The sequence below is a fragment of the Leptinotarsa decemlineata genome, unplaced genomic scaffold (assembly GCF_025532065.1).
Source record: "Leptinotarsa decemlineata unplaced genomic scaffold, Ldec_3_MD MMD2_tig00026369_RagTag_RagTag, whole genome shotgun sequence".
Lineage (NCBI taxonomy): Eukaryota > Metazoa > Arthropoda > Insecta > Coleoptera > Chrysomelidae > Leptinotarsa > Leptinotarsa decemlineata.
The window spans coordinates 6,496,079-6,509,707 of NW_027412709.1; the positions used below are offsets into that span (position 1 = coordinate 6,496,079).

At 35.0% G+C, this 13,629-nt stretch overlaps 2 protein-coding genes across 3 annotated transcripts in view; one reads left to right on the top strand and one right to left on the bottom strand.

Annotated features, from left to right (window-relative positions):
• The window catches only part of LOC111507067 (spondin-1), a 129,072-nt gene that overhangs the window by 113,572 nt on the left and 1,871 nt on the right, over positions 1 to 13,629 (top strand). The gene's annotated exons all lie outside the window — the stretch shown is intronic.
• Positions 1 to 13,629, bottom strand: part of LOC111507065 (BBSome complex member BBS7) — a 51,406-nt gene that overhangs the window by 7,388 nt on the left and 30,389 nt on the right. The window contains exons 10-12 of the mRNA XM_023162311.2: positions 7,131 to 7,333; positions 2,955 to 3,119; positions 1,244 to 1,353 (exon numbers count right to left, since the gene is read on the bottom strand). Of these exons, the coding sequence (XP_023018079.2) occupies positions 1,244 to 1,353; positions 2,955 to 3,119; positions 7,131 to 7,333 (478 nt within the window). The remainder of the gene's footprint in view (positions 1 to 1,243; positions 1,354 to 2,954; positions 3,120 to 7,130; positions 7,334 to 13,629) is intronic.

Sequence of the window (13,629 nt, forward strand, 5' to 3'; positions counted from 1 at the left end):
ATTTTCTGATTCCATACTGTCGGAAGACGAACATTTCAGTTTTCTCACAGCTTTGGTTGAACCACAATCCGTCCGTTAGAAGATTTCTTCATTGATATGATGATGGATTAATAGACTTACGACTCACGAAGCATGTTGAAAGGTCATCGAAATTGAAACAAACGTTGAACCAATGAGAAGTTTGCAAAAGGTCTTGAAAATCATTCGATTTAGCAGATTTGTAGTAATAACTTTTGTGCGGTTAAGACAGTTTGAGTTTAGATACTGTCGAATCTGTTATACAATCCATTACACAATCAAATAATAAAAAAATTCAATGAAGCGAAGTTTCGAAGTGATCATTTCAGGTTGGCAGAAATGAAACATGCACATGACAAATCACAAAATGAAAATAAAATATGATAATGCATCAGATTATTTATTTTTTTAATAATCGATGTATGACTAGTTACTGTTTATATCTTTCACGGTTTGTAAACATTTGGAGTTTATTCAGCAATATCGAAAATATCGTTTATAGTATGTATAGTTATCATGATGTCTTTAAATTTTTCTGTTACAGTGTATGCTGATGCCCAAAGTAGAAGGACTATTTTTTCAGTTCCTCTGTTCTCTTTTTTTCATGTTGGACCTGAAGGGAAATTTTGTGTATATTCTACATGTCTTTGATAGTAGTTGATGTATTTTTTTCCTTTCTTCTGAAATTTTTCGCTTCCCTTATAACGGAGAAAGTATAAAGTTAAAAGATTTTTCTCTAAAACTCGTTTTTATAACTGAAAATGCTCGAGATGTACGCGGAAATCAGATCACGAAACTGATTTATGACATCGAACAGACGACAGTCCGATGAGTATAACAAACCGTTAATATTTTTGGAATGAGGCAATATTTCAAATCTGTACCAGATCCCCGACGGACAGTAAGAAAGGAGCGTTAGAAAAAATGTGACAATTCGAAAATTAAATAAATAAAAAATTAATTATTTATTTGAAACCACTTGACACGAAGTCGCTCTGATTTCCACTTGTTTTTTGATATATAAAAAAAGACAGAATTTTATATTTTCAATATAGGCTGAAATCACTGATGAAAATCAATGTAATTATTTCTGCTTCCAATACAAAACGTGATAAAATAAGATGAATCTGTCAGAAGATACACAGATTTCAGAAGTTTTTATGGTTGCACTAATTTCAACAAAATGTGGTTCAATTTATTTAGTTATCGCTCATTCAATACTCACAGATATTGACGTCAATTTTTATTTTCCGTTTTGTAGCATCTGATATTAAAGTCTCCTTGAGAATAAATATCGTAGAAATGTTATCGGACATGAATTCTGCTTCCCCCTTTCTGAAATGAAAAGAATTCAATCAAAAACAATAACCAATAATAACAAAAACTTTTGTAATCAATCGCAAGTCAAGTATAAAATATCGAGCGCAACAGCTCTTGACTCAATGTTTCTCGAACGCGTTATTCCAAATGGGTGACATATGATAGAAGATCGCCTGTTGATCTTTGTTTTCGAAAGCCATATTGATGACCACTCAAGATGTTGAAACCTTTCAAATATTCATGGTGGTTTACGGCTTTCTTCATGATCTTTGATATCACTGATAGCAAAGCGACTGGTCTATAGTCGTTGGAAAGATTAGGCATTAACAAACCTAGTTCGGTTTTTGATACTGAAATTTCTGCGCCACTGCCGGTAGGCAAGATTTTTGGAGGCGACAGTTTGCTAGCAGTTTTTGGTGAACCAAAGTTTGCCGTTAGAATTTCGTTCCATAGAAAAAAATATATGCATCCATGGATGATAGAATAACTTCTATTACTTCAGAAACACAAGTTGATGGATCATTGAAGCTGGAAGAAACATCTAGCCAAGGGACATTTTGGAAATGGTCTTAAAAATCCTCCCAGTTAGCAAATCTGTAATGCCAAACTTTGCGCGCCTTAAATTATTTCCCAACATTTATCGGTAATTCACTCAACACTGAAATGAGTTTGTGGTCAGAAGATTCCATGGAAGACCTTAGGGTGATTGTGTAAATTTCTTGGTTGGTTGTTAGGTTTAGATCCAGAAGACTAGCATATTCTCCATCACAGTCAGGAATACTGGTTGGATCATTCATAATTTTAGTAAGTCAGCTGCTTATTGCAAAAGCTTCAGCTTCGCGATCTTATTCGTCGTTGATATGAGAAAATTATTTGAAATCCTTAGAAACTCATAAGGATAAGCATTGCGGATGTAATCCGCTAGATGATCAAATCGATCTAGTTTACTCACCAGTTTTCAAATTAGCATATCCACATTGCCACAGATAAACAAATTTCAGGTACTCAATTAAGTTAAGGACCACTCTCACTACCTACAGTGGATATAAACGGGCCAACATTATGATTTATTTTCAGATTATTGTAATTGTTTGAAAATTAAATCAAATACGAATAAAAGGGTTAAAAACATAGAAAGTTTTATTTCCCAATTTTTCATATATAATTGAAAATTGTAAATATTGAATCATAAAACCATGTCAACTTCGAAGTCAAAGTCCTCGAATTCACCTTCCCATTGACATTCAATGTTGCGCGAGGTCACATCCAGAATCATTTTGGGTCATAACCAAAATCTTTCTGAGTGATCATTTTGAAGTCAAGTGGTATGAGGTCGTTTCAGAATCGACTTGAACTAACTACTGTTATCATCGAAGTTGAATACACCAGTCAACAATGAAATTATTGTTTCCAAAAATCGACAATTTATTGATGATATTGAATGAAAGTCTTTTTTTGTGGGAGAAATTAGAGTTTTTATTGACGTTTTTTACGGATTGTCACCTTCCTCAATCTGGAAAAAATAAAAATCGTGACGGAGAAAACAAGTTCAAAATGGACAAAGTTCTGAGTTCATCCAAATAAATTACTGGTGATTTCCCAAAAAATATACTCACTGGTATCTACATTCCAAAACTGAATCTACAATTGTAGAACCATACCACAAAATGGTTTTCTCAGTTGAACAGGGTTTTTCAGCAACTTCAGGTAAACACTGTCTCACCCATGCATGAATTTCTGCCAAACTAAATAAACCTTTCAAAATAAGGGTGTTGAATGGTCTGAAACAATATTAAGTTAGGTTAGGAAATAAATCTGATCATCCATACTTTTTGCAAATTGATTGAATACTTCATCGAACTTTACACATAAAAATCTACCGTGGCATACAAAGTGAACTATTTAAATAAGATGCATTGGTCACGAAGCCGCGTTAAAACAATAGAGCCCCGTTAAACTGTTCTGTTCCTTAAATGACATATTTTGAGACACCCTGTATACATTGAAGAATCGCATGCTAAAACAATAGAACCCCGTTAAACTATCATGTTTTTTCTTGAATGAGATATCCTGTACATATTGAAGAATCTCACGACAAAACCATAGAACCCCGTAAATATTGAAGAATCACACGTTAAAACAATAGAGCCCCGTTGAACTTTCTTGAATGACTTAATTTGAGACACCCTGTATATTTCGATGGCATCCATGTTTTTTTTTCAACACCCGTGACCATGTTTTTTCTTCAATCTAATTTTTTCATTCATCATTACTATTATACCGTTATTTTCCACGCTGACGTATTTGAGACACCCTGTACATGTTTTTTTTTCTCTAACGATGAGACATCCTGTATCGCAGCCATGTTTTATTCGATTACGATGACAAATATTGCCCTCCCATGTGTTTTCTTTACCCTCACTCCCCCCATTTCCCAACTAACACGAAAAAACGCTTGTGACGTATTTTGAAATGTCATTGCAGAAAATCTGTTCTGTTTCTGTTTAAAATCTGTTTTTTTCCGTTAACCAGCTGTCGCACCCCTACGAACAACAACCCTCAGAAGTCGAAACTTGTGCGAGCTAAGGATTAACGAGGTCTTACCTTTTAACGTGTGATTCCTAACACCCTCATTATCCCATTTTCCAACGTTTCTCATTGGGATTACCCCCTGGCATGTTTCTTTTTTCGAATGAGACACCCTGTATACATTGAAGAATCATACGTTGAAACGATAGAGCCCCGTTAAACTGCCATGTTTCTTAAATGATGTATTTTGGCACACCCTGTATATTCCGCTCAATGTCCGCCACCATGTTTTTTTCTCAAATGATGTATTTTGAGACACCCTGTACACACATCGAGGGATCGCGCATTGAAATATAACAGTCCCGTTAGACTGTCATGTTCCTTAAATTATATATTTTGACGCACCCCTGTATACTCCACTCAATGCCCGTTATATTGCCGCCATGTTTTTTTTAATACCCTGTATTTGTTCTCATTCCAAACGCGCTCGAATCGTTATCTTCCAAACCGCGATAACGCTGCTCGATTCTCTGCCGTACGCATGACCTTGAAAGGAACCAAAAATTGCAGAATGAACCTTAGCTGTTTTCCCATGTTAATCTCCATAAGAAAACTTTTAGAACCGGCCTAGTACCTTTACTCCCGTAGAGAAGAGGAGAGAATCCCTAACGACACTGGGGACATACTTAGTCCCATGTTTCGTGTGCCTGATGTAACAGGTAATGAGGAAAAAGGACGTTATGTCAAAATGTATGTACCACAAGTATGAACACAAGAAGATACTCTACGCTTGATGCTTCTGAACAGCAATGAGGATAGTACAAACCAAACTATAACACCCGATGGTTTTTACAGAGAATGCTCATATCAATACAGAAAATCTAAAAAGAACTCATAGAAGGTTGAACAAAACCATATTTATGCTAGGCACTATAAGATACTCTCGAAACGACCTCAGGTCACAATGAATAACTCGAATAAATTCTGGCAGGTATTTCAATGAACACAAAAACTTTCGCTTTATCCTTCCCCGGGTCAGAAATAGAAAATCTAACAGGGTGAAAACATTCAAATCTACCACTTAGTAGATTTGATTGAGGGAGATTGAATGAATCCTGAACTTATTTAAGCTATGTGAAATGCCGAAGCTAAATGGTATTCATCCATGCAAAAAGACTGGAACTAGGTAGGTATAGCGTCACTAGAAAAAGTGAAATGCTCTCAAAAATGGGGTCCACAGTTACCCTCCCTCAGGACTGTTTCCCTAATGGGAAAAAGAGTTAATAATGACGTCACTGGTGTTGCGTATTGAAGTTGAGGTGGAGACTTAAAGTAATCATTGTTCACCAAATTGAAATATATCAGTCAGACAATGACGTCATGAATAAATAATTCGTTAGAACTGGTTCGATTGATGACGTTTTTTTTTTTAGAAATTTACATTGGATTTAAAATGAAGAAAATATCTTTCGTCTAATTCCTTCTAAGTTTATCATTTGTTACGACCGGTTTCGGTTTATTAGACAATTTTCAAGTAACATATAACAGTTACTTGAAAATGGTCCAATAAACCGAAACCGCTCGTAACAAATAATAAACTTAATAGAAATTCGACAAAAATTTTCTCTTTCTTCTATATTCAATTCATTGAAAGTTGAACTCAAGTTGGTAAGTACGAAGCCATAACGCGCATATTCACTAAAGTTATTCATTTGAAGAGTGAGATATGTTGATATTTGCTTCAAAATTTTGCAAAATTTTGCTACAATTTTTTTTTCACTTTCATGGTCGAAGAAGGCAGAATTAGATTCATTAGCTGCGGGTACGAATTGACTATTTCCAATAAATTCAGCACTCCTCATTCTCCTCAATGAATTGAATAGCCCCCGAAGCGTAAATTGATACCGTCGTCCCGACAATAACATAGAAGTACTGCAGAGCTGCATAATGTCGGTAGAAACACAGTTAGATAGCTTATCTGAACGTGCTGATAGCAAATGTATATAGGACTCGGTTGCCTCGTGGCAGACTTTTGTGTCAGGAATATATTTATTCATCACGCAACTGAACAAAGTGTTGAAGAAACTATGCGGGTTTTATATGAACACTTCGCTAACTAAGTTCCATCTAGGTGACTGACATCTTGTTATGTCCTTTAGTGTCATAAATCGAAGCCAAATTCATCAGCTACTCGAATAGCTGCCTTTTGGTGATCTTGAAATTTGGAGAAAAGATGACTCCTTGGGCTCCATAAACATCATTATTTCAAAACTTCAAAGTTGTCAAAACATATATAACGGTGGAACGGATGATAAACTCTTTCAGAGTCTAGTTCATTACTCCAAGAATGAAGTGGGCGTGTGATGGCAAGCATCTTCATTACAGCAAATTTGTTTTTCTCTGATATTTCTGACAAGATATGTTGAAGTGTGTGCTGATACTTTCCGTCAATACTTTTTGGGAGTGGCATTATTTCTAACCAAGGTGTCTTTCTGGATTCCAAGTGGTGTAGTATGCTTCCATTTAGAAGTTGCACATACTCTCTGTATTCTCTACATCGTCTTTTTGTCATAGACCGTAGCAAATTTCTTTATTTCGAATTCCATATCGATTCGATGCCATGTATGTACTCTCACTTATGTGTCGGGGTTTGTCGGATAATGTCTGCATCACGCAATTACGGTAGTCCAATGTGTTTGACACAGCATCATAGCCAACCATGGTGAACTCCTCACTTTCAGATATACAACTACTTGATATGTGGAAAGGGAAGCTCAGTTAATTCGATGAGCAGGTATTTTCAATATTATAGAAAAAAATTACATGCATCGGCCTATCCTTGTGTAGTCGCAGAAGTAAAAGAACATCTGTAATTTCGATATCAGCTTGTTGTTTAACGGATTCCAACTTGATGATAGTTTTGAGATTATCTTGTTTAGCTTCGAAAAACAAATCATATCTATTATCGCTTGGGCAACTGCCACAAAAAGTCGCCCAATTCCTGGTTGTTTACCTTCTTTTAGTATTGTTGTTGGCAACCATATGGTACAGAATGCTGATTATTATCCTTGATTTGTTTTTTTACCGTCGAATTTCAAGGTTGAATTCTAACTCATATTAGTCTAATGATGAAAATATACTCATATATTGCAGACTCTGAATGAACATCGAAAACATATTATCTACTCAAGTGTTTTATTTTCGGACAATAAAATTTGTTACTTCTGGTTCGAATAACTGTAATTGTAGAAAAATCATCTCACCTATTATAATCAAATTGATATAATCTTTGATGTAGAGAAAGAACTTTTATCTCGTAGCACAACAGCCTGCTGCATTTTGGTTGTACCATCGGAGAAACGTAAGCCTGTAGAATCCCATACTTCCCTTCCACAGTTTGAATTTTCATCTCCAATCGGTTAGTATCCATTTGGCAACGATATGTTGCCAATAGGTAATTATCTGCCTGAAATTTCGCATATCATTAAAAATTCTGCCGGAGCAGAATTAAAGTTTCTGTTTTATTTGACAGTTACCCTCTGAATACTTGTCATTACAAGTAATATATTCAAGAAAATATTTAATGATGTATCACACAAAAAAGTTGTTACTTAAATATGAAGCTGTGAATGATTAGGTTAGGGAACAAAGACTTACTCGTATTTTGTTTCTTTTTATTTTTTCATGAATTGAGTTTGGACATTTTCTGTCTGACATCTTTCATCTGAAACCTGATATCTATTGTGGAGATTGATTTTATTCGAATAATATGTCGCTCGCTATCTACCGGATAAAACCTGCCATGTACGGTATAACTGCACTAAATCTAAGATGACCATAGAAACACATGGAAAGCAACATTTTAGGTGGTGTGGCGAAAATTAGTTTTTCACTCGAAGCCTTCACATTGAGCTCCTACTTTGAACTTATCAGTTCAACCTATTGCTTGAAAAGAAAGATATATGATGGAATTGGCCGATACTTGATGAAAATCCATAACTAACGTATTAAAAAAACACTATATTGTGAGATTTTCACTAAACGATTTTACAAAAACGCAACACGTGTTTCGCCTTGCAATGGCTTTTTCGAGCGTGTCTTTACTAACTCTTGCCTCAGTTAGTATTAATTTATATGGTATTCTCAATAAAAGAATGAATTTCCACAAGTATTATTCAAATATTTTTCCATTCCTTTTTTAAATAATTTCAATAGTATATGTTGTTTCATGTCATAAGGAAGAGAATCATATAATTTTGGCCCAAGATAAAAGTAGGTTCACTTCATAATACTTTTTTCATGTTTGATAATTGGGTAGGTAACGTGATATTCTATTTCTTGTGTTATGGCTATAGTTTTATGATTGTAATTTATTTTTTCGTGAATGCTGACGAATATCAAGAATTTTTGTGAATTCGAATAGTACCTAATTCTGTAGAACACTTTTTTGATTTTTGATGAATATTTTCTATTGTTTCAATTCCTGCTATATGACATCTCAGTGCACCCAATAGTAGACAATCTCCCCACCTGACATCGATTATATATCTTGAATATCTTCAATATACAATTGTCATGCATAGATCTTGACTTCAAATATCAATTTGAAAATCGAAATTGATCAAAAAACATGAAAATATCCGCATTTTTTGTATTGCACACAATGTACTCCCTCTTATTTTCTCTATGTTGTCCAAGAAGTAGATAGTTAGCCACTCAATATTTGTCATGGAGAATCTGATCATTTAGAATAATTTCCAGGAATTCTTACCTATACATTTACAAATATAAATATTTTCAAGCATCTGAATGAGTGACTTGAAATACTGGTAGTATAAACTCAAAATTTTCTGTCTGTTATCCACACAGAATTGAATTTTTGCTAGAATATTCAATAATAATAATAATAATAATTTTTATTCCAGTCAGATCATATTTACATGATATTGGAACAGTCACAGACATAATGTATATATAAAATCAGATGAAATGACAATATTGGAAGTTTTGAAGGTTATAATAATAACCAGGGCATCCGAGTGTCATAACTCACGTTATCTCTCTGCTCACGAATTCTGATGTCATAGTAACATGAACATAATCGAATATGTACCCAAATATGTTCATTCGTTCATTCGCCGTGGAAGCAAAGAAATTGTCTTCAATAAATTTCGTTTCAAATTTGTGAAAGGCTTACACAGAAAAATAACCAAGGAGCTGTTTTAGCATCTCATAACTCAACAGTATGCAATAGATACTCTACAGTGATATATATCTATCAATCTGGTGGAAACATAACAATCTGCACTGATAGTAAACAAACCCAATTAGCATTGAACAGACAACGTGTAACCTGAGGTAGGTTAAAGGGTACGACAGGAGTAAAGGTAATCGCATTGTCGACTCTTTAGCCAAGGAAGCGGTTGGACTAAGAATTTTAGGACCCTACGGCCTGATGACTTCGGCAATTGCGAAACTAGCTAAACGTCACAGCCATGCTCAATCCCTAAAGAGATGGGATGGAATCAAAGGATGCAGTCTTGCCAGGATCACCCTGAACGACCCTTGGTAGCTGTCGCCAGAGAAATATATGGCGATGACCAGGAGAAATCAATGCTTAACAGTAGGATTTCTGACTGTCAACTAAGGAAACACCTCCATATTATTGGGCTACTGGACAAACCCCTATACAGAATGTGTGAACAGGAAGAAGAACTGTCGGGCTAGCGTCCGGAGTTATCGTCAATAAGAGAGTGTGTGTTCTCCTAGTCTCCTAGTGACCTATCCACCTTCCTGGAAAGGATAGGATGGTTGATGACCTAGGTGGACAACTCCTCGGGACAATGTACACTGGGTCATATGTGGCCTAAGTGCTGAGGGCCTACACTCACCCTCCCTACTCTACAGATACAGATACAAATACATCTATCAAGAACAAGTAGGAAGGCCGTGAGAAAAAGAGGACGATTCATCAAAACACTTATAACTTTGTAAAATAGCATTCTTTAAATATTTTAATTCAACAAATACAATGAGATTTCAGTCTACAAGATCGTTCTAGTAACAGAGTGAGCATACTGGGTTGCTCGATTGGAAAAATATAGCCTTATGAGTTATGAATTTTGCAAATTGTATTCGAAGACTTTCCTGAGCCACTGGATATCTTGAAAAACGATTCCATTTCTTGAGTTGGTTTGGTATTTGAGATGATCTTTTATGGTATCCATACGTTTAACCTTATCCATAGATGAAAGTAACATATAGACATCCCCAGTATACAGCTCAAAACTGAAACATTAGTCATTTTCAACAATTTGAACCCAAAATAACTGCAACTCGATACGCACAGCGTTTCAGATAAAAAAGACAACGTTCAGTTCAAAGCCCCATCTTGCTATCTGACTGGTTTTTTGAATATGTGTTTAGAAACACCAATAGAGTTGTCAATAAGTTATAGTGTCAGAAATTCAATCTACACATTACCCAAACGAGTAATTTTATAACAGAAATCTGGCCTACAGATCTGACCGGAGAAGAAAAAGTGTTTTGAAAAAATTCATTTCGTAAATAATTGTTTCCTAAGAATTGTATGAGCTGTATGTCATAAAATGAAGAATTCAAAATCGTCTTCCATAATCCCATTCATATTCATCATATATCACTTTTTGCTCAAAAACTAACCTCTCCTAAAAAATGTTCCACTTTTAATTTGAAAGAAATTCTTATGGCCATGATCAAATCAAATAACGGTATGAATTTCGTTACGTATTATCATGTGACATGGGGGATATGTCTCTTCCTGTGATATAATTTTGTGGTTTCGTCTTCAATGAGGCGTTGAAAACAAGTGCTTTCGATTGGAAACTTCGTGAAGTGCTTTCGTGTGATTCAATGTTCATGTGGAATTAGTTGTTTCGAAAGAACTTTTCCTCAGTTTGTTTTTTTTTAAATAATGCATAATTTAAACAAATATGTTAATAGTTCATTTCGAACTCTATTTCTATCTTCCTACCTTCGAAAATTACCTAAATTTTATTTATGAAGAATGAAAAGTGAAAAGCCAACAAGATTCTTTCACAAAAACTAATCTCACCAAAAACTATCCGTCTTCCAATTTGACTGAAACCATCCCTCACTATCTGGAATTCATAAATCATCCTTCACCTACGTTATATTTGTTACTTTCAAAAATTACTAAAATAGGGTTATTTTCTAATGTAGTGCGATTCATAGAGATTATTTCATGACCTAATGAGTTTGGTGCGAACTAATCGGTCTGAAAGAAGTTTATTCCAGATCCTTTTGAGGTCATGATCAGTTAGACACAAGGTTTATCAAAAATACAAATATTGCGCTATCAAGAGATCGAAATATCCCTTCAACTGGAATTGTATCAGTATGTACTTATTGTGAAGGATATTATCGCAAGGGGTATCTGATAAAAATATTGACTGGGTTATATAGCAAATATTATTGGAAATACTCGAAGAAGTTACTGGTACGGCTGACATACTCGTATATGATGAAATTTCTGCAACGATTATTTCGAATTCACCTGTCGAAGTTCTAGAAATAATAGTGGCTTCATTCAATACTGGGGTGTTTCCACCTTCCCTGAAAACTTCTATAGCAATCCCCTTACATGAAGGAAGGAATTTTGATTATCCCTCTATAATCGACGCCCTATTTATTTGATCCCAACCATAGCAAAAATAATTGAGAAATTGGTCAAAAAATAGGTAGAACAACGTAAGTCCCAGGGACGGGGGCAGAACCCTACTGGTGTACTGTAGGGTTCTGTCTTGGGTCCCATTTGGTTTCTATTATATGTGAATGATTGGACGACGATTTATATATCCGATAGTTTCACTCTCTTCGCAGATGATACTACCATTAAATGGAAAAAAAACAGAATTGAGTTGTATTAAATGATATTATCCGACTTGGATAAAATAAATGCGTGTTGTGACGCTAATTTGCTGTTCCTGAATGTCACGAAATCTAATGTAATTTCATTCACATGCTCGCTTAAGGAACTTCCCGTGGACAATCGTTTCTTGCAAAATGAATTAAACGCAAAATTCTTGGGGGTATCTATTGATAATAGACTAGAATTTGATGAACACGTCAGACAGTTCAGGAATAAGTAATCCACCGGATGTTATGCAGTGAGAATGGTCTCTAAGGCGCTGGATTTTAGTATTGCGAAAACTGCCTATTACGCTTCAATTGATTCCCAACTTCGATATGGAATACCGTTTCGGGGAACATGTAGTCCATCTTTTCTTTCTGTACTTGTATTACAAAAAATAATCAAAAGATGCGTTCTTACCACTGTTTATCTCGGAGACGGCGAACGAAAATTTTACAAAATTTAACTCGTTTGTTCTCCATGTTCGACTTGAAATAGTTAGTTCAGTCTTAGACTCTCCATCCCCATCGTAACATTTGATAATCTATCGTTTTTCTTCTGATTTCATAACTGATTTTAATATAAAAATTTTGTATCTTGCTCAGTCAACGAATTTTTCTGATTACAATGAAGCATATTCATCATTATTATTTATCACGCAATTTGTGAAAAATTATGGGGAGAAGATGAAATGAATTTGAGCAATCGTCTTATAGTCAGACGATTGCTCAAAGTATCATTCTTAGATATTCACGAAACATTTCTTCGTGAGTATTTAACTAAACAGTTTTACAAAGACCCAACACGTGTTTCATTATACCATAGTTTCTTCAGAAATGTCTACTCGATTTTCATCAAGTATCGGCCGATTCCATCACATATCATTTTTGGATTGTTACGCTTACTCAAGGCACAATACTCTCAAACCCAATGATCACCTAATTTTGGAAGTGAGTAATTATTATTTTGTAGTAATGACGACTGCATTATCTTTGGAAGCAGTCTCAGGCCGATTAAACCATACTTTGAATGGTTGTTCTGTTTGATTTTATAGTAATATCTGATGGAATAATAAATGTCACACTGTTCCATTACTTCGCGAAGTGGGACTTGTCATATTTCAAATTGACGTAGCTGGTGTGTTTGACCTCTACAAGTATTGCAATTATTATGGTACCAATCGATTCTTAAACATTTTATAGAGGGCAGCGAACAACAGAACCTCTGCTGGAAGGAAATTGGTGTAATTAATATTTGTCATGACAACGTAGTCGACTCATTAATTTTTCATCAAACTCACTTCTTCATCAATACATATCGAATAAATAAATAACCAATGCTCAACAATCATTTTTCACCAATCAAAGGTTGGTTACCTCGTTCACAGGCAGATGGGGCGATGACATACATGTTATTTGTTGTCCGTTTCAGCCTAATTCGAGAAATGATACTCTGAAGGAATTCGATTTTCTATTTTCGGAAATCATCGACTTTATGTTAATGATAGACATTACCTTACATTGACGAGTAGCCAAACAGCCCGAAACAGGTCTGCAAGTGTGTTCCGATAATTGAAAATCTATTGCAGCATATGCAGGAATAACTTCAGTGAAGAATAATGCACTGACACCTGTCGGATAGAATCCAACGCTCTTCATGGTATTAGACCGGGGAATAGTTTTTTTCTGATAGGTGTCAGTCCATCAACATACAGTGCAGGGAGATGAGACTGGCCTGTACGAATTGTTCCTTCAGATGATTTGGTTCAACAATCATATCATTGTTAAACATTGTTTATTTATTTTGTAATGAATGTGGTTATACGAGTATAATCCTCAAAAAAAAGTTGA